The following is a 20737-nucleotide window of genomic DNA, read 5'->3' as shown; positions in this document are numbered from 1 at the left end:
CCTGAAGCAAAGTTCTTAACCCGAGGTACTATTTCTGGGTTAGCAGAGTCTGTAACCTGAAACGTCTGTAACCTGAAGCATATGTAACCCGAGGTACCACTGTACTACGCTGCTTTTGAAAGGCTAATTGTACAGCTGCCTCCATGTTTCCCCACATCAGTGAGAATTTGGCCCTCCTTGCATCTAAACCACTTCTGTATTTGAGCCTAGATGGCAAACTAGCCCAAACAGTGACCACCCCACCCTTGTACTCTGTTCAGCTCCTGTAACACAGCCATATGAAAGGGCCTCTCATCACCATGCTTCTAGCAGTATCTGATATGCACAGTGCTTCACAATTCTCCTCATTTAACTTCATAGAATCATAGAATCATAGAATCATAGAGTTGGAAGAGACCACAAGGGCCATCGAGTCCAACCCCCTGCCAAGCAGGAAACACCATCAGAGCACTCCTGACATATGGTTGTCAAGCCTCTGCTTAAAGACCTCCAAAGTAGGAGACTCCACCACACTCCTTGGCAGCAAATTCCACTGTCGAACAGCTCTTACTGTCAGGAAGTTCTTCCTAATGTTTAGGTGGAATCTTCTTTCTTGTAGTTTGGATCCATTGCTCCGTGTCCGCTTCTCTGGAGCAGCAGAAAACAACCTTTCTCCCTCCTCTATGTGACATCCTTTTATATATTTGAACATGGCTATCATATCACCCCTTAACCTCCTCTTCTCCAGGCTAAACATGCCCAGCTCCCTTAGCCGTTCCTCATAAGGCATCGTTTCCAGGCCTTTGACCATTTTGGTTGCCCTCCTCTGGACACGTTCCAGTTTGTCAGTGTCCTTCTTGAACTGTGGTGCCCAGAACTGGACACAGTACTCCAGGTGTGGTCTGACCAGAGCAGAATACAGTGGCACTATTACTTCCCTTGATCTAGATGCTATACTCCTATTGATGCAGCCCAGAATTGCATTGGCTTTTTTAGCTGCCGCAATACACCTAACAAATACACCTAACAAAGGAGGTTATTTTCTCTCAGCCTAAGACCCAATGGTGAGCTTCATGGAGGGGGGGATTTGAACCCATGTTCAAACCTAATAATAAGCCCACCATCAGTTCAGGTTTTAACAGCAGCTGTGGAGACTCCTGACAGGGTGCTGGTCCCGCGGAGCAAACTCCTACGCTCCCCCATCTTCCTTTCCCTTTGCTGAATAACTAGTTGCTGCTCATGAAGGGAGGAGGAGCAAGAGGAGCACAGTTCTGTCCCCATGGCCTCTCCTCTGGGTCCGACAGGAGCAGCCTCCATCACACGTCCTCTCCGGCCCTCGCACACTCACTTGGCGCGGCGTGCGTCTTGCAGCAGCTGTCCCGCCACACGCACGTCTCCCGCCGTTTGGTCCAAGATGGCGTCCACGTTGGCCAGGCTGCTGACGCGCTCCTTGATCTCCTCAGCGAGGTGGTGGATCTGTGCGGGGGACGCTGGGATGGAGAGTTCCAGCACGCGGGAGGCCACCAGAGCAATGCTGTCAGGGTCGGCTCCGTCAACTGTGTGAGGGATGGGTCAGTCAGCGCTACAGACGGGTAGAACGGCAAGCCCCTGCTTCCCGCAAGACCCACTGCAAATGTCCCCTCTGCCCTGCTTTCTTTCATCCCTGTCTGAATACCCCCCACTGCACACACACACACACACACACACACTGCTGGAACCATAAAGGGATAAATATGTCCACCTGCCTTGCCCCACGGCCCTGCCTGGAACTTGCATAAGGAGGTGCAGCGGCATTCTTAACTTTTTTGTATGGAATTTTGCCTTTCCCTTTTTGGCAGGAACATGAACGTAACTGGCTTTTGTTTTATAATTTCCAACATTAAGATTGCTTTCTGAATTTTATTGGGCACTTGTTTGTTTATTCTTTGCGAGAGCTCCTTGTGAGGAGGGGTCGACTGTCCAGCTACTTTAGGAACTGTTGATCTGTGAGGGTGAATAATGGGGTCTCCTTGCAGCTCTCAGCAGCCTTAACAAACTATAGCTCCCAGAAATCTTTTTTTTTGGGGGGGGAGCTGTTTAAAAGTGGCATTTTACGGCATGCATGTGATGTACCGTATGTTACATGAGCTGCCCTTTTGAGACAGGCATTGAACAAAATAAAATAAGGGACTGGCGTAGGGGGCAGCCCGATATCCTGCACTTACGATTCAGGAACCCCTTGATTTGCTGGATGAGGTCCCGCAGTTCCTTGTTGGAGCGCTCCAGCCGGGCTTTGGTGGCATTGGCATTGTCCAGCGCGGCCTGTGCCCTCTGCTTCGCCTCACCTGCCCTTGCCTTTGCCTCAGCCACCTGCAAAGGACACACCAGGTCCCCTGGTCAGCCAGCAGGGGGAAGCAGAGGCCTAGGGAATGCAGGGAGCATTGCATTCCAGGAACAGAGCCAGAGCTAACTCTTGTTTACTGCCTTGAGACCCACGTCCAGGCCTTCGTGCTGTTGGTCTTTCCGATGAAACGAAATGTGTGCAAACGTAAAGGCTCTCATGGGTTACCTTGCCTATAACACTGAGCTCTGCGGCTCCCCTCTGATGGCTTACCTGACGCAGCAGGACATCCACGTCAGCCACAGCGCGGCGCAGCTCCCCTTCGGCATGGCGGGCTCGATCCAGCGCGTTGTCGGCCGTGGCCACGGCCCCGTTGCAGTTGAGGCCCCCGCAGTGGCGCCGGCCGTCTTCGTCACGGCAACCAGCCCCTCCGCAGGGGCTGCTGGAGCAGGGGGCGTCCCCTGGAGCACCGCACACCTAGAGGAGAGAGCTGTGATGGCCTGGGATTCGGACTTGGAGGCTGAACCTGAGGAATCCCAGCCTGCACAGGAGTCCCCACCTCCAGAACCAGTTGAGCCGGGGCTGGGGCCTGAGCCTGAAGGGTCCTCACCTGTGCTGGATCCTCAGGTGCAGGCACCAGCTGAGTCTGCCTTGCCTCCTGTGGGGATGGAGGACCCATTGCCTGCAGGTGCTCCACCCTCAGCCCCGTCAGGGGAAGAGGAGGTTGCCTCTGGGTCCGGTAACCCTCCAGCCTCTCCTGAGCTGCAGAGGCTCAGGGCAGAGAGGCGGAGGGAAGTAAGTTCCCTCAGGAGGAGTGCTCCCCTCCGGGCCAGGAGAGGCGAGTCACCTGTGGACCGGGGCTGCCCTATGCCGCCGGGCAGATAAAAGCCAGCCAGCCCCAGGCCTAAATTGCGGGAGCAACATTGTTGGTAGCCTGTTCCTGCCTGCACCCTGTCCTGCCGGAGCTCCTGACCTCACCCGACTCCCTGCCTTGGACCCCGTTTCAGCTTTGACGGACAGCCTCCATACTGCACCCTCGCCCTCGGACTGGACTCGGACCTCGCCACACGGTTAACCCTCGGGACCAGCACAAGAGCATTGGAGGAAGCATGAAGAAACTTGCCAGCAGTATATCACATGAAATAAGTTAAAAAAAACAAAACAGGATTGGCACGGGAGAGTCTGGCCCAATGGGCGCAGCAGCTCTTCTTCAGTAGGTCTTGCCCCTATGAAGGGCCCTGCCTCTCCACAGCTGCCTAAGTCCTCCAGGGTTTCCCCTAAGCAATCTGAGGCTGCGCTTGTGTGACTATGTGACGCTGATTTCTCCTCCGCCCTCTTCATGCCTCTCCTGGTAGTGGGAGACCAGGAAGGGAGGGGAGCTTGTCACAGCAGGAAGGCCTCTTCACCAGCCAGACTCCTCTCTGCCTCTTGGCCTCCCTCATCCCACAGTCCTGCTCCCTCTTCTACCTCTGATTCTGGACTTCTTTCTGCCACAGACTCCCTCCGCTCGCTGAACCCTGTTACCTCTTCAGCTTCTGACAACCTCCTCCCAGTCTTCTCCCTCTGACCACTCATTGTCATCTCACCACCAGTCCCTGAGTCTTCTTCCCTTGGGGGTCCCCCAGCCGGTTCCCCCCTCACCATTCCTCTGCATCCAACCAGTCCCTGACACTCGCCTGCTGTCAAAATGTTTCCTTCCTCGCTCCGGCCATTTTTGCCTCTGGCTCTGCCCAACCACTGGCGTGTGGCCTTCAGGCGCTTGTTCAGAACAGAATGTGGCCCTCAAGAGGCGGGAAAAGGTTCCTCGCCTTTGCTCCGTGCGGTTCACAGAGAAGATGTGCACATCGAAGTACCACAGAATAACATTTCGCAGTAAAATACCAACAGAACATTAAGCAGAAACTTAGCAGCGCGGTCTGAAAAGTTCTTGAGCTCACCTTTCCCCTCAACCAAGACCTGACTGGCTACCTCAGGGATGCGGGGAGACTGTGACCCACTGTGTCATTAGTCCCCCTGGCCAGAGTCGATGAGAGCTGGAAGTCTGGCAGTATTTGGAAGGCCTCTGGTTCCCCATCTCTGGCTCTCACACGCTTTGCTTTGTGGTGTTTCCTTCCCAGCTTGCCCACCCACCTTCTCATTGATCCGATGCAGACTCAGCCCTCGAACACGTGCCGACAGGTCGGTCAGGGCTCGCCGGTTGGCTGCATTCTGCCGATTGAAAGCGTCTCTCCGGGCTGCCATCAGGTGCTCCGTGCGTCGCCGGGATGCGGCCGATTGGCCGACAGGGCTGGAGAAACCCACCGTGGAAGCGTTGGCCCGGTGTTCCGCTTCCCGCGATTGGACAAAGGACTGGCGGACGCTGTCATAGGCTCCTGCCGGGGGAAGTGGGGGCGGGATTAAAGAACAGGACTATGAGGCCCTTGCTGGGCATCTCTTCTGCCAGACCAGGCTTCCTCAACCTCGGCCCTCCAGATGTTTTTGGCCTACAACTCCCATGATCCCTTGCTAGCAGGACCGGTGGTCAGGGATGATGGGAATTGCAGTCTCAAAACATCTAGAGGGCCGAAGTTGAGGAAGCCTGTGCTAGACCTATGGGAAACCCCCATAATAATAATAATATATATGTCGTCCATCTGACTGGGTTGCCCAGCCACTCTGGGCGGCTCCCAGTGAAATATAAAAAAACAGCATGAAACATTAAAAACTTCCCTATACATGCCTAGCCTCCACTCTGGCTCATGAGCAGAGGCTGCAAGTCAAAAGGGTGTGGGGCCAGGGGGAGAACTGCAATTCTACGTTAGACGAAAGGGCTGGGTAAAAATGGGGGGTGGGGGGGAGTATGTTTCTGACGTCACTTTGGACACGCACTTACCCAGCACATTGGCATTCTTGAGCGCCTCCAGCTGGCGCGCAAGGTCTGCCAGGCTGAGGTTCAGGGCCCGGGCGCCGCGTTCCAGCATGCCTAGAGCATGGTTGGCGTTGAAGTTCCTGTCCTGGGTGGCCGTCAGCAGCCCTTCCAGGCTGGTCAGCGTTTCTGTGACATCGGCAATCTCCTGCCTGGTGTGAGGACGTAAGTGAGAAGCGGGAGGGAGAAGATGAAGAAGAGAAGAGTTTGGATTTGATATCCTGCTTTATCACTACCCGAAGGAGTCTCAAAGCGGCTAACATTCTCCTTTCCCTTCCTCTCCCACAACAAACACTCTGTGAGGTGAGTGGGGCTGAGAGACTTCAGAGAAGTGTGACGAGCCCAAGGTCACCCAGCAGCTGCATGTGGAGGAGTGGGGAAGCGAACCCGGTTCACCAGATTACGAGTCCACCGCTCTTAACCACTACACCACACTGGCTCTCAGTGGGGAAAGAGGTGCACTGCCACCCAGGACTAAACCACCCACTGCTGCTCTTCAGAGAAATGAAATTAATAACCTTTTCTAAAAAACAACAACCCTGAAGCCTTTCTTTTAGGAATTCTAGGTGCCGAAATCCCAAGGGAGCAGAAAAACTATTTATGTATGCAGCCACAGCTGCACGGATGTTATTGGCCCACAGATAGAAAGAAGATAAAGCCCATACCAGAGAAGAATGGCAGATTAAGTTGATGGATTATGCCGAAATGGCTAAAGACCCAGAAGAATCAGAAATCAGGAAGACCAAAATTTTAATAAGGAATGGGGGAAATTTATAACCTGTCTTAAAAACCATTGTATAAACAGTTAAAATTGTTAGTAGGATTGGAATAGCACTTGTAGTTTAATGGTGAGTTTTGGAAACAACGGAGATGTAAAAGATGTGGGCTATTATAAAAGATGTAGGAGGAAATGATTAACAACAGAACCCACAAAGGTGAGGAGGGAAGTCCTAGAGATTCTTTGGGAATCTTGTGTCTATGCTGTACGTTTGATATGTGAAGGTAAAGTTTTAATCTGAGAAACTTGCAAATACAGTGGTACCTCGGGTTAAGTACTTAATTCATTCCGGAGGTCCGTTCTTAACCTGAAACTGTTCTTAACCTGAAGCACCACTTTAGCTAATGGGGCCTCCTGCTGCCGCCGCCCAATTTCTGTTCTCATTCTGAGGTAAAGTTCTTAACCCGAGGTAATATTTCTGGGTTAGCGGAGTCTGTAAACTGAAGCGTATGTAACCTGAAGTGTATGTAACCCGAGGTACCACTGTAAAAAAATGTAAGAAGAGAGAGAGGGAGAGGGAGAAGGCCAGCTCCCAAAACAAACTATGGTACCTGGGATTCTTTGGGAGAAGACAAACAAAGGACAAAAATTGAAGGCAGCAGCTCAGTTGCTACTCTGCCTACCCACTGCTCCTAGGCTCCATTTCCTCTGCACATCTACAGGTACCAAGGCCACCCGTCACTCACCGCAGCGAATCCATATTCTGCAAGAGGTGGGTGATTGCACTGGCGGTGGCGTTGCGGGCATTGACGATGGCCTGGACCGCACTCAGCTTGTCCTGGAGTCGGCGGAAGGTGCCCTCAAATGCCCCGGTGAGGCCCGTCTGCTGAAGCTGCTGGGCGCGCTGCGCTAGGCTGCGGGTGCGAGCGGCCAAATCCTGCACAATGCGGTCCCAGTCCCCAAAGCACTGGTGGCACGGCTGGCAGGCGGGGAATTCGCCGGCAAAACCTCGGGAGCACTGGTCGCAGCGCACACCGGAGACCCCTGGGAGGCAGGAGCAGTGCCCAGTGATGCGGTGGCATTGCGGCTTCTCGATCCCACGAGGGTCACAGTCGCAGGCTGCACGCAACATGAGAAGAAGAGTTTGGATTTGATATCCGGCTTTATCACTACCCGAAGGAGTCTCAAAGTGGCTAACATTCTCCTTTCCCTTCCTCCCCCACAACAAACACTCTGTGAGGTGAGTGGGGCTAAGAGCCTTCAGAGAAGTGTGACTGGCCCAAGGTCACCCAGCAGCTGCATGTGGAGGAGCGGGGAAGCGAACCCGGTTCCCCAGATTACGAGACTACCGCTCTTAACCACTACACCACACTGGCGCTCCAAAAACGCCGTAAAGGAGAGAGTTATTCCTTCGCACGTGGCATCTTCCAAGGGCTTCATCCCACATAAAGGGCTCCCCCACCTCCAAGGAAACCACCCAACTCTTTGTAGACCACATTTTCTTTTTTAAAAAAATAAATCATTTTTAAAAAAAATTCCAATAAAAAACATCCAATTTTTCTGGCCCATGTAGGACCAGTCTGGAAAGTTAACCTTGGTGAAGACTTGACGTTTTCATCCCCCAAAAAGTATTTGATTTGAGTTTCCGTTGAAATGAGGCTGTATTTTAATATTTTAATGTTGTATTTTAATCTTGTTTTTAAGTTGTGTTTCGGTCAATTTGTTTTTGTATCAGGTGTTAGCCCCCTGAGTCCAGTCTTGGCTGGGGAGGGCGGGGTATAAATAATAATAATAATAATTAATATCCAATCATAATACTTCAATTAAAAAAATAAAAAATAAAATAAAAAAGATTAAATTATAGTCCAAATTGTATTTATTAAGTTCTTGGGGCTCCCCGCGGTCTGGATCTCTGGAGCATATCTCCACATCTTAGTCCTGCTTCTCCTTGTTGTTTCCATATTTTCCACATCTCGATATTAACACTTGGTAATATAGACCACATTTTCAAGCTGCATGGGCTGCCGCCGGGGATCGTCTCTGACAAAGGTACCCAGTTCACAGCCCAGTTCATGCAGATGCTGGCAGTGGAACTGTGCATTTTGTCCACCCGCCATCCTGCGATGAATGCCGAATTGGAGAAAACTGACATGACTTTACAGCAATATTTGTGCCGTTATGTCGGCTACCAGCACAGCAACTGGGTATCCCTCCTTCCTCTAGCAGAGTTCTCCTACGACAATGTGCTCTGTGTCTCCAACCAACAACCCCTTTCTTTGCCAACTAGGGATACACCCTCACAACTTTCCAGAAAGCATAGCCGAAGAAACAAATCCCTTAATAGTCTGAACCCAGGGTCTCCAAATCGCTCTTTGTAAAAAACACATTCTCCTAGCTCTGCCTATTTAAATGCCATTCCTATTATTTCACCATGTGTGCTAGTAGTGTGTGATCTAGTATTAAATCGCCCACTACAAATGGCTTCATAACAGAATCAATAAGCTGAGTTGATCTCAAACGTCGTTGCTTGAAATATTAGGTAAAGGTAAAGGGGACCCCTGACCGTTAGGTCCAGTTGTGGCCGACTCTGGGGTTGCGGTGCTCATCTCCCTTTACTGGCCAAGGGAGCTGGCATACAGCTTCCGGGTCATGTGGCCAGCATGACTAAGCCGCTTCTAGCGAACCAGAGCAGCACACGGAAACGCCGTTTACCTTCCCGCCGGAGAGGTACCTATTTATCTACTTGCACTTTGACATGGTTTCAAACTGCTAGGTTGGCAGGAAGTAGGACCGAGCAACTGGAGCTCACCCCGTCGTTGGGATTCGAACCGCCGACCTTCTGATCTGCAAGTCCTAGGCTCTGTGGTTTAACCCACAGCGCCACCCTTGCACTTTCAAGCATATTGGTATGAGATTGGATACCCAGCCTTTTAGTGAGTCGTGTCCTTCAGAGAGTGGACTAGGCAGAAAAACGTCAATTTGGGCAGGAAGTGAGAGTCAGATGAAGTGCTGGATGTTTAGCCGGCGAGTTTGCTGAAACTGGGATGCAAATGTCAGCCTTTGAGAATCTAATGCTGGATTGATAGGTTGTGCTGCCTGCTTCAAGAGCCAGTTTGCTTCCAGTACATGATCAAATAAATATTACAAAAGGCACAGGAAGTCTCCAGTGCATTGTAATTTACCAGGAGACTCTCAATGAAGTAGGCAGATTCCCCTTTCTTAAACAACGGCTTGGACTGAAGAGTTCCTTCTGTGCAAGCAGAAGGAACCCAATTCTGGAGCATCTCTTGACCCTTAGGAAGTGTCGTTTTGGGGGGGGAGAGGTGAAAGGGGCTGAAATGTGAAATAGGGGTAAACCCCTCTGAGCAAACATAATTTAATTCATAGTTCTCGGAATCCAAACCATCACCTTCATGGGCATCAAGACCAGAAACTCGCTTAAATGAAATAAAAACATTTTCAGGATCCCTGCACAGCCCAGAGCAACGGCAAGGTTTCAGAATACGCAGCACTCACCTCTGCACTGCTGGCTGGGCTCCCCCCAATGGTTCTCCTGGCACTCCGAGCAGGTGCGGCCCCCGAAACCTGGCCGACATTGGCATTGCCCTGTAAACTACAAGGCAGGCGCAGTTTGCATGACAACTTCAAGAACTCCCCAAAGCGAGCCCTTTGTACCCTGCCCCGTGGAAAAGTGAGACACGGAAGCCGTTGCCAGGGTACAAAAGCAAAGATCTGGATCCTCACCGGGCACCCTAACCACTGCTTCACACTACCTCTCAGCCCCTAGCCCTAGCTGGGTGTAAGGAAGGACAAATAAGTGCATATAAAAGGGGGGAGATCTTAATGACTGGTAAGAGCCCAGTTTGAAGGATTAACACTCTAAAATGGAGTGAGGATTGGTATGCTTAATTCATGGGGACAATAAAGTTTTAAAACTGTTCAGTTGAGGATACTTGACAGAAGAGCAGAATCGTACAGCTGTAGCTTATACTGGATGTGTCAGTCAACAGATTATCCACTAGTTATCTATGAGCGAGAATCTGTTATAGGGGCATTCATAGTTGAATCTGTGTTGGAAGGAAAATCTTTTACTGACATTGGTCCAAGTGTATGAAATGTCCACAGTGTTAACCATCTTCTTTAGGAAGTGTGAACCAGCCATTTTCCTCATGTAGCTGTACTAGAGATTTATAGGATTGCTGTGCTCTTGCTAGGTTATATCGGTTCTTATTTGCTCCAAACTGTACTCTGGCTTTTTCTTTGACTAATGTGGCATTGATCTGCATGATGACAGATTCTGTAGAATAGGCACTACTCCAACCCTGTTTAGTAAGCAGCTCCATGCATGATGCACCTCCACCGAGAACATACCCGCCAGTGTGCGCAGGAGGGACCACTCTCACAAACGGAGGATCAAAGGGAAAGTTATCCTTAAAAGAGAAGTTGAGCAAAATATATTCTACACCTTCTTTTTCTTTTAAGACTTGAAGATCACTATGCAATGGGCTGTCAGGATCAACCCTTAGAAGTTTGACATGCCAGTCATATAGGCTGTCATTTACAAGTTCCACTGAATAAATCCCTGACTTGTAACTCTGCGACCTATATATATCCCTGAGTTGTTTCATAAGTCGATCTGAAGCCTGGACAGACCCAGAGACTGCACCATTTAGATGGTCTTGCCTTTGACTCTTTCGGATTTTTTCTAGGATTGCCAGATTCTCTTTCTCAATGCCATCATCCTCTGTCTTCTTTCCATTGACAGGTTCTTCCTCCTTCATATCATAATGATCCAGATCAATATATTCACCCGTATCTTCCTCCTCCTCTTCTTCTGATGTAACCTCTTCCATTGTTCCATTCTGGCCAGTCGGCAATGTTTGATCTAACATTTCAACATCGGGATGCTGGGGAAGATTACTGTATTTTTTGCTCTACAATACTCACTTTTTCCCTCCTAAAAAGTAAGGGGAAATGTGTGTGCGTCTTATGGAGTGAATGCAGGCTGTGCAGCTATCCCAGAAGCCAGAACAGCAAGAGGGATTGCTGCTTTCACTGCGCAGCGATCCCTCTTGCTGTTCTGGCTTCTGAGATTCAGAATATTTTTTTTCTTGTTTTCCTCCTCCAAAAACTAGGTGCGTCTTGTGGTCTGGTGCAGCTTATAGAGCGAAAAATACGGGTATATAGTCTGCAGAGGTCGCATATCAATCGTTTCAATTGTTGGAGAAACAGAGTATTGCTCTTTTTAATATCACCTAAACGCTCCAATACTGAAGTCAAGTTGGGGTCATCTGATTCCACAAATGTTATTGGCGGTGAAGAGGGATAAGACTCCGTGATGTTGCAGTTGGCAGCCTTGCAACGCCAACACCGCCACCGCTCACCATCCACTGCTTAGCATGCGTAAAGTCCCAGGTTCTACCTCTGGTATTTCCAGGAAGGGCTGGCAGCACCCTCTGTCTGAGGCCCTGCAATGCTGCTGCCAGTCAGTGTAGGCGCTACTGAGCTGGATGGACCAATGGGCTGGCTTAGGGTAAGGTAGCTTCCTGTGTTCCTATGCTCTCCACTCCCCTCCTTTCTAACACAGCTTTGCACCAGATCAGGGGTGTGATAAAGAGGCCCTCCAGACCTCTCTACCTCCCCAAGCCACTCCTGTTGCTGGCCCTGATTTGCGCCCCCCCTTTGTATCTTTGAACTGTAGCGTTGGAAGGGGCCCAAAGAGTCATCTGGCCCACCCCCTGCCTGGATTGAGGATGGAAGCAACGGGAGTGCAGAAATCAGCCTGCAAAGGTACACATTTACTTTCAGGGTTTCAGCCACCTTTGTTTCTGCTGATCCCTGGCCCTCAGAAGGTTCCCTAGAAGAAAATGCTTCCCTCCCGCTCCTGCCCTGGAGGCTCCCAGCCTCGCCCGGCACACAGCTTCCCATCCTAACCTGATTGCAAGCTGAGCTCAGGGAGTACTGCGGGTGGCAGTCGCAGGGCTGGCAGCCTTGACCGCTGGCCAGGTTCCAGAAGTTGGGAGCGCAGCGGTCGCAGTTCTGCCCCTGGACATTGGGCAGGCACTGGCATTGCCCGCTGTACCGCTCGCACTGGCACTGGTCCTGTGACGGGCACTGGCTGCGAACCGTGCCCAGGAAGTTACAGGAACAGCCTGCAGGGAGGGAAGGCACAGAAACACTACACACAAAAGAAACACCGGTGCTTTCAAAATGGCAGGTCGAAGAAAAAGAGGCTCCGCTTGGAGGGCGAAGCAATGGATCGGGACGAACATTAAATATGCAGTCATGTAGATTTAAAAAGAAGCCATGCCTCATTTGGGCATTAGGAAGCTAGGCAGCTTTCACACTTCAGCAAGGTACTGCGGTGTCTGTGTGCGTGTGTGGAGGGGCGATATGGGGCACAAAGGGGCATTGCAGATAATCAGACTCCTAAATTGTTCCCCACAAGCATCCTTGTTCTGTGTGGAAGGCAAAGAAGCCTTCCTTCTTATCACTGCACCTTAGTGCCAGCAACATTACTAGTCACATTTATTGGCAGTCCTGAGGAAACTGGATTTTTGTGTTTTGTTTCCCCCCCCCCTTTCCTATTTTTTAAAAAAGAAACAAGAAGCTCACATTCTTGGTCCTCTGAAATATGCCAGATACTGAATTAGAAAACCAAGTTCCTCACAGCTTTTTGAAGACAAGCTTTCCTCTTGGGTCTCAATATAAGTGGCCTTACTTACGGGAAGGGGACGTGGGTGCCTTAGGGGGTTTCATTCGCAGTTAACGATTTTGTTGAGATCCGAACTTGGAAATAACAAAATGATATGTGGTTAAGATTTAAGGTGCAGCTGGCCCCGGGACCATAAGCCCTGAGTGTTTGCGGTGATCTCCTTCCCCCATAAAATTAACAGGCCGGCTGTTGACAAAATAATCAGGAAGCCTGAGGCCTGATCCTCTTTCGTTTACTGAAGGGCCACCAAGAGGCAAGGTTCGGCAGGTAGCGATGGGAGCACCATGAACCAGATGGAGAACACATCTCTCTCCCCAAGAGGCACTCACGGCGGCAGGTGCGTCGTGTGGCATCCCCATAATAGCCTCCCTGGCAGTGTTGGCACTGGTCGCCCTCGGTGTGGTAGAGGCAGCGGAGGCAGCGGCCTGTGCGCTGGTCACAAGATCCCGGATCTGCCACATCAATGTTGCTGTTGCATGCGCAGGGCTGGCACTGCCCCCTGGCCTGCCAAGGGTTGCCGTAGTAACCAGGAGCGCACGCGTCACAGCGCGGGCCTGTGTGAGGTAAAAGGCGCTGTGTGAGATAAAGGGCATCGTTTATGAGGTAAAAGGCGCTGTGTGAGGTAAAAGGAGCCCGGTCCCCAATCTCCACTGCAATACACACATAAACTGTGACCACAGGTCTATCAATGCACTCATGTTCCCAGAGAAGCATGACTTGAGAAGGAGGTTACAATGTGGGCTTCTGTCTCTGTTACACCCCTTCCTCATCTCCTCTCAAGCTCCCAATCCCAGGGCTACAGGGCACTAGAAAGTTGGACTTGCCTGTATAGCCTGGGAGGCAGCTACAAACTACTGTCCCAGAGCGGCCATCTTGGCGGCAAGAAGCAGCAAAATGGCGTCCAGAGCCAGGTGCCTCAGGGCAGGGGCAGGGCCGGCAGTGGCCCCCTGAGGCCAGCGATGGGTTCCCATAGAATCCGGCCACGCAACTGCAATTTGGGGGAACAAAAAGGGTTTGAGGAACATATTCGTTGCCATTGGTGTGAGGGTTCATCCCCAGGGCTGTTTGCAGATCGTGGTTTGGTCCTTTGGATGTTAGGCCTCGCCAGGAGGCCTTTCCCTCTGGACTTCATACACATGGATACACCCCCTACTTCCACCGGGGGCTGTCCCAGGATGCTCACCTTTGGCATCGATCTCCTTCTGTGTGGCCCCGGCAATGCAAACAGCTGCCCGTCCGCGGGTCGCATTCCTCTGAGCGCCCGTTGCAGTGGCATGGGCGGCAGCTGGGGAAGCCCCAGTGGCCAGGCTGGCAGTGGTCACAGCGCGGCCCAAAGGCACCAGGCCGGCATGGGCACTGCCCGTTGAAGTTGTCGCAGAAACCGCTCAGAGAGCCTTCGCTGTTGCACTGGCACACTGCAAGGGGAGAGGGGGAGAAGTCACGCACACGCTCCCAGCCGCTGCTCCTCCTGACACACAAGGTAACGATCCGTGGACGCCTCCTGCCCTGCTCATCACATGCCGCCCCCCCCCATATATGCAACCCCCCCTTCACCTGTGTCTGCTAAGGTGCTTCGCAGTCTGTGCCAAGAAGTTTCAACATCCAATTATGCAAATCACAGAACGGAAACGTGCTTGCTTTGCATTAAAATTAATGCACTCGCACAATCTTTTCCTGAACCCGATCATTGCAGATTTTTGCAGCGTCCGTCAGCTAACGGCAGGACGAAGAGGTACATCAAAGGACAGAGAGAAAAATAAAGAGGGCATCTGCAGAAATGCACAGCTGCTCCAGTTTTGTAAAAAAAAACAAACCCGAACCCTGTAGTTTGAGTGCAAGTGCTACAATATCTATAATAGAGAAGCTGTCTTGAGGAAAGTAAAAAGCAGAGTGAGCTCGTTTGCACGTAACACTAAGATAAACCACGAATTCTGTGAAGGTGCAAACATGAGGTGAGGAGATTGAGTCACTTTGCTTTTCCTCTGGACCTGTTGCAGCTGGGTTGTTGTGATGTAAACTATGGTTTGGCTTAGCATGCTGACCAAACCCGGGTTCGTGGTTTGTCTCAGTCTCTTCTTGTTCCTTCTGCCCTCCTAGCAGCAGTTGGCAGGGCAGGCGCACTTACCTGACCTCCTGCCACCTGCATCGCTGCAACTTACTGGGAGGGAGAGGCGAGGTGGTGGGGAGGTCAGCATGGTGCAAGTGCAGGATTGGTTCCATTGGTGCGTTTGCACTGCACTGACCTCACCGCTGCCTTACCTGCCCCCTTCTGGGTGAGTTGTGGTGTCTCAGGTGACAGGAGGTCAGGTAAGCACCCCTGCCCTGTCAGCTGCTACTGGGAGGGATTAATAGTGGGTGGAGGAGCAAGAGGGAGGCAGGGGCATGTTATCATTTCCTCCCCTCATATTGCTCCTCCATCCCCAACTCTGCAAGCAGCTCCTCTTCTGCAACCCAAGGAGGAATTTCAAATGCGGGTTGCACTTTGGTGCAACGGCAGGAGCAAGAGGAGACCGGACAGCTCTCTATTCCCAGCGGTTCCGTACTAGCAGACTGTTTACATCAGCACTGACTGAAACGCAGGAGCCCAGCGAGGACCGGCCCATGCTTTCAAAAGGAAAGACGAAAGGGTTTGGGGAGGAAAGGTCAGAACCTGAATTATACTCACCTTTGCAGCCACCGGGCCCAAAGCCGTAGGTGCCGGGGGAGCAACGTTCACAGCGGCGGCCCACGACGTGAGGCTTGCACTGGCACTGCCCCCCATCCGGACGGCACTCGGAGCTCAGCGATCCCTGGGGGCTGCACAGGCAGGCTGGGGGCAAAGGGAGAGTGAGTAGGAGGCAGGAGAACGAAAGGAAAGAGGCGCCCTTCTGCTACAAGCCAGCAGGAGCCTCTCTTCCTCTGATATACATAAAAGGGCCTGTGAAAGACATTGAGAGAGATTGTAACAGCCGTAGCTCAGCGGCAGAGCCTCTGCTTTGCGTGCAGAAGGTTGCTGGTTTGATCCCTGGAATCTCCAGGCAGGGCTGAGAAGGTATCTTGCCCAAAACCCTAGAGAGCTGCTGCAAGGCAGTATAGGCCTACATGGCTCAGGTGGTAGAGTATAAGACTCTTGATTTCAAGGTCGTGAGTTCGAGCCCCGTGCTAGGCAAAAGATTCCAGCGTTGCAGGCCGTTGGGCCAGTCATCTGGCTAAGCCAAAGGCAGCTGCCAACACGCCCCCAGCTTGCCCCCTCCAGTATAAGATGGCGAGAAGCATTATCTCTGTGGCAAGGGCAGCCCCACCCATGCATGCAACCTAGCAAGGATGTGGCACAGCATTGCTCCCTTTTAGCATGGGCCTTTTGGGTACCACCTCTCTCAGCTCACCCTGAACCCCCTGTAGCCCTTGGGAACATTTCCATTGCCTGCTAGGGCGAGCAAAAGCCTCTACTGCAACCTGTGGAATAAAGCTCCCATTACCCCAGGCCACTGGCCACACTGGCGGAGGCTGATGGGAGTCTGAGTCTGGAGGGCCATAGATAAACCATTCCTGCTCTACCTGTGCAGTGAGGATGCATTGCATGGTGAGTTGGTGGTAAAACGTAAAGGTAAAGGGACCCCTGACCATCAGGTCCAGTCGTGGCCGACTCTGGGGTTGCGGCGCTCATCTCATTTTATTGGCCGAGGGAGCCAGCGTACAGCTTCCAGGTCATGTAGCCAGCATGACTAAGCCACTTCTGGCAAACCAGAGCAGCGCACGGAAACGCTGTTTACCTTCCCGCCGGAGTGGTACCTATTTATCTACTTGGACATGCTTTCAAACTGTTAGGTTGGCAGGAGCAGAGACCGAGCTCACCCCGTCGCGGGGATTCAAACCGCCGACCTTCTGATCGGCAAGTCCTAGGCTCTGTGGTTTAACCCACAGCGCCACCCGCGTCCCTGTGAGTTGGTGGTAGTTGCTTGTTTTTAACACTCACGTAGTGCCCCCTGGTGGATGATGGCCGACATGCTGGTGAGCAAGGTGACGCAAGGCTCCGGCGTCGGCGCCTTAACCACGGGCCGAGCCTGCTGGGCGCAGCGGTAGCGCTCAAAGGTCTCCTTGCGGGCGATGGAGGCGGCGTCCCCAGCGATGAACATCTCCAGGGAGGAATAGCGTGGCATCAGGACCAGCTGAGCAGGGAGGGGGGCAAGATGGAGGCAGAGAGGAGGTGTTATTTGCAGCAGGCCACGGTTCCCCCTACAGAAGATGCAACCGGAGTCTCAGTACTTACAGAGTCCAGCAGCACTGCAGCCCCTTGCAAATGGTCACGTCCTCCGTAGCGGGTGAACTCTACCCGGACGGTGTAGCTGAGCCCTTGCTCCAGACAGACTGGCTGGGGCAGCACCACAAACCTACAGAAGAAAGAAGAGTTTGGATTTGATATCCCGCCTTTCACTCCCTTTAAGGAGTCTCAAAGCGGCTAACATTCTCCTTTCCCTTCCTCCCCCACAACAAACACTCTGTGAGGTGAGTGGGGCTGAGAGACTTCAGAGAAGTGTGACTGGCCCAAGGTCACCCAGCAGCTGCATGTGGAGGAGCGGAGACGCGAACCCGGTTCCCCAGATTACAAATTTGCTGCTCTTAACCACTACACCGCACTGGCTCTCCAAAGAAAGGGCCTAGTTACAGCAAAGGCGAGCAGAGGGCCCGGCATGTTTTTTTGCTGTGTGTGATGATCCTACGGCGTCTTCCTGAATGCCAAGGATGGGAAGGAACCGCCTGCCCCAGTGACTGGCTCGCTCCCCACTGACTGGCACATCTGGGCAGCCTGCTTTGTCCCCTGCAACGGATGGGAAGGCGCTGCTGACTTCAGCAGACCTCTGGAAGGAGCCTGTGTGAGAGGCAGGGAAAGGAAGTTCTCCCAGGGTGAGACCACTAATTCCTGGTTGGCTTTTAAAATTGCTTTTATTAGAGATTTTCTTGGGTTTACAAAAGAACATACATACAGCGGTACCTCGATTCTGAAACATTTCTGTTGACGAATGTTTCGGAACTCGGACGCCGAAAACCCAGAAGTAAATGCTTCCATTTTTGAACGCGCCCCGGAAGTCGAATGGCTTCTTTTGCGTGCTTCTCAATTTTCTCAATGAAATTTGCAGACCGTCCTTTGCACCTCAGTTTTTGAACGTTTCGGAACTCAGACAGTCTTTGGGAATGGATTGCGTTCGAGAACCGAGGTACCACTGTACATCGTCTCTGTTTTCAGATTATAAAGTCATTTCTACAGATCAGTTATATTCAACGTGAGACGTGAATGCTGTATATGGTATAAGGTTGGGGGGGGAGAAGGAAAGAGAGAAGGGGAGAGAGAAGGGGGGAGAGGAGAGCATTGTATGTTTTTCATCACTCACCGGGATGAGGGTGGCAGAGCTGTCGTCATGACATCGTCCGCAGGGATGGTGTTCCCACAGGGGCTGCTAGTGGGGATGGGCCCAGGCCGGACCACAGATACTTTCACCTCTTCCCACTTTCCTGGAAGCTGAGGAAAAAGGAGGACTTACAGTGTGGCAGGCCGAGACTAAGATGGCACCCCCTCAGAAACAGCCTTTAAGGTGTGTTTTTTTGTTTTAGGGGGAACAGCCGTAGCTGAGTGCAAAAGGCCTCAGGTTCCACTCCGGGTATCTCCAGGCCAGGTGGGAAGAGAAGCCTGCCTTGAAATCCAGAACAGACCTGGAAGATTTGGGAACTCAGGGGCAAAGGCAATACTGAATTCCGAATGATTTCAAAGTTTACATTTCTTTAAGCTGAAGCTCAGAACATTCTGAACTCTGAAAAGCTGAATTCTGGGATTAGACTTCTTAACTGGAATATATATAGGGAGGTAGCCATGTTGGTCTGCCGTAGTCGAAACAAACAAAAAAAATTCCTTAGAATCATAGAATCATAGAGTTGGAAGAGACCACAAGGGCCATCGAGTCCAACCCCCTGCCAAGCAGGAAACTTCCAGTGGCACCTTAGAGACCAACTAAGTTCGTTATTGGTATGAGCTTTCGTGTGCATGCACACTTAGTATCTGAAGAATTGTGCATGCACACGAAAGCTCATACCAATAACGAACTTAGTTGGTCTCTAAGGTGCCACTGGAAGGAATTTTATTATTTAATTGGAATATAGTATTTCTTGCTAAAGCTTCGTATGTCGCTGACCTATTGGGTGATATTCAGCTAAGCTTTACTCGGAACAGACCCACTGAAATGGATGGATATGACTAAGGCCTCATCCACACATCCTTTTGCCTGCCACTTTCCCCCAGGAAAACCCACGGTTTAGCACTGAATCAGAACAAACGGTAATCGGATTCTCAGTAGATTTCCATTCGTTCTGATTTAGTGCTAAGGAGCAGGTTTTCCAGGGGAAAGAAGCGGGGCAGAGACAAAACTTTATTTATTCCCCCGAGAAACACTTGCTCTGAACTTCATGTAAAGCTCTGAATGCTCCATTAGAGAGTTTGATATATATGTGAAGATCGGAAGCCCAAACTGCAAATCCCCCGTTTCTTTATGAATGGAGCAGAAGTATTGTAGGAGAGTAGGCAAAAGCGGAGGCACCTGAGGCTCATAGCGCAGCAGAATGTCATACTCCATGGAGAAGGGCATATTGTTGACCTGGAACTCCACCACAGCGCCCTCCAGCACCCGGGCAAACCCCAGCCCTGTCCACGTAGCTGGGTGGCCCGTCAGGTGCACACGCTCCATTACTTCAGCTCCCTGTCAAGAGAAAGATCCATAAGACTTTGTGCTTCTCTTAGTTAGTTAGTTAGTGGTTAGTTAGTTGTTGCTAACCTGGTGCTAATGTTCTTGGACTACAACTCCCATCAGCCCCAGCCATCCAGACGGGGTTGGACTAGGGTCCCCTTCCAACTCTACGAAACCCTGGAGAGCCGCTGCCGGTCAGGTTAGACACTACTGTCGTTACTCAGCAGAGAACACTTTCCTACACCCCTGCATTTAAGCAACTGCAGGCCAAACGTCCTCACCTGGAGAAGCCGGGCCTCTTCCGCTTCATACGTATAATGGTCCAACGCGGTGTGGTAGTAGCCGGTCTGCACTTGGCTGCATTGCCTGCCCACCATGTGGCTCCGGCAGCGGCACTGCCCCGTCTCCATGGCACACCTGCAGCAAGGCAGCGGGGGAGGCTCAAACGGGGAAGGCGGTTCAAGCCCATGAGAATACGCTCACCTGCCTCCTGCGGTCCAGGGATGGGCAAGTCCATCTATTCCAGCTCCTCATTTTTCTACACTTATGTCTCGCTCTTCACATTTCCAAATCGGTTTGTTTCAAGTCCTCTTGAAAATTCATTGATGATTTTCTCCCAATGTACAATTTTCGCCAATAGACACATTTTTGCAAAGCAATTCCCCCCTCCCTGAATGCGTTTGTTAGGCACAATTCTCCCCCGGCACATGCGTTTCTGCACACATTACTCGCTCGGAGAACTGCTGGGTTTGGAGAAATGCAAATTTTGAAAGGTGCCTGCGTTTCAGTCCGCTATTGTTTTGGAAAGTGCGAATTAACTACAGCCCCAAATCATTTCTCTCTCTCCATCTCCTCCAATACCAAGCTAAAAGGGCCCTGCATGGAAGGCGCTGGGAGGCTGCCCCCTTGCTGAATAAAGCTAAGCAAGTTCAGTTCTGGCCAATGGACTGCCTGGGAACCCCATTGCTTGCTGCCTTGAGTTCCCCAGCAGAGAGACGGGGGTGGAAATTCAATAAATAAATGAGCAAATAAAGAGGAGGTGAGGGCTCTGTCTCTTTCCTCACCTCTCCTTGCAAAGTGACCTATCTCTGGCACAGCAGATAATGCCGTGCCTCTCACAAACCCTCCTATATGGGCTAGAGAGCAGAAGAGCTGAGCTGGATCAGGCCAGCACCCCAGATGCCCTGTGGGAAGCCCAAGAGCAGGACCCAAGGGCAAGAGCCCTGTCCCCTCCTGCGGTTTCTAGCGACTGCAGGAAAACTCACTGCAGGTCCTTTTCATGCAAAGAGATTGCTCCTCAGCTGGTTTGCAAAGCCCACATTTTGGTCTATGGTATTGCTTATTGGGGAAATTGGGAGGCGCTGTGGGTTAAACCACAGAGCCTAGG

The 20737-nt window shown here is 51.5% G+C and overlaps 1 protein-coding gene and 1 pseudogene across 2 annotated transcripts in view; both read right to left on the bottom strand.

The window, feature by feature from the left end:
- Positions 1 to 20737, bottom strand: part of LAMB2 (laminin subunit beta 2) — a 59766-nt gene that overhangs the window by 9599 nt on the left and 29430 nt on the right. The window contains exons 13-29 of the mRNA XM_081181717.1: positions 19632 to 19767; positions 19204 to 19362; positions 18007 to 18134; positions 16887 to 17007; positions 16593 to 16785; positions 15303 to 15446; positions 13821 to 14052; positions 13462 to 13625; positions 12967 to 13191; positions 11857 to 12074; positions 9439 to 9535; positions 6669 to 7041; positions 5172 to 5356; positions 4430 to 4671; positions 2573 to 2776; positions 2184 to 2328; positions 1328 to 1535 (exon numbers count right to left, since the gene is read on the bottom strand). Of these exons, the coding sequence (XP_081037843.1) occupies positions 1328 to 1535; positions 2184 to 2328; positions 2573 to 2776; positions 4430 to 4671; positions 5172 to 5356; positions 6669 to 7041; positions 9439 to 9535; positions 11857 to 12074; positions 12967 to 13191; positions 13462 to 13625; positions 13821 to 14052; positions 15303 to 15446; positions 16593 to 16785; positions 16887 to 17007; positions 18007 to 18134; positions 19204 to 19362; positions 19632 to 19767 (3174 nt within the window). The remainder of the gene's footprint in view (positions 1 to 1327; positions 1536 to 2183; positions 2329 to 2572; positions 2777 to 4429; positions 4672 to 5171; positions 5357 to 6668; positions 7042 to 9438; positions 9536 to 11856; positions 12075 to 12966; positions 13192 to 13461; positions 13626 to 13820; positions 14053 to 15302; positions 15447 to 16592; positions 16786 to 16886; positions 17008 to 18006; positions 18135 to 19203; positions 19363 to 19631; positions 19768 to 20737) is intronic.
- On the bottom strand, positions 9808 to 10881 carry LOC308581103 (ubiquitin-conjugating enzyme E2 Q2 pseudogene; annotated as a pseudogene). The gene has a single exon. The product of its transcript is annotated as a ubiquitin-conjugating enzyme E2 Q2 pseudogene (transcript).

Source organism: Podarcis bocagei, assembly GCF_964188305.1.
Source record: "Podarcis bocagei genome assembly, chromosome: 2".
In the NCBI taxonomy this organism is placed as follows: Eukaryota; Metazoa; Chordata; class Lepidosauria; order Squamata; family Lacertidae; genus Podarcis; species Podarcis bocagei.
The sequence above is the reverse complement of the archived record's forward strand: the minus strand, read 5'-3'. Positions and strand labels throughout refer to the sequence as shown.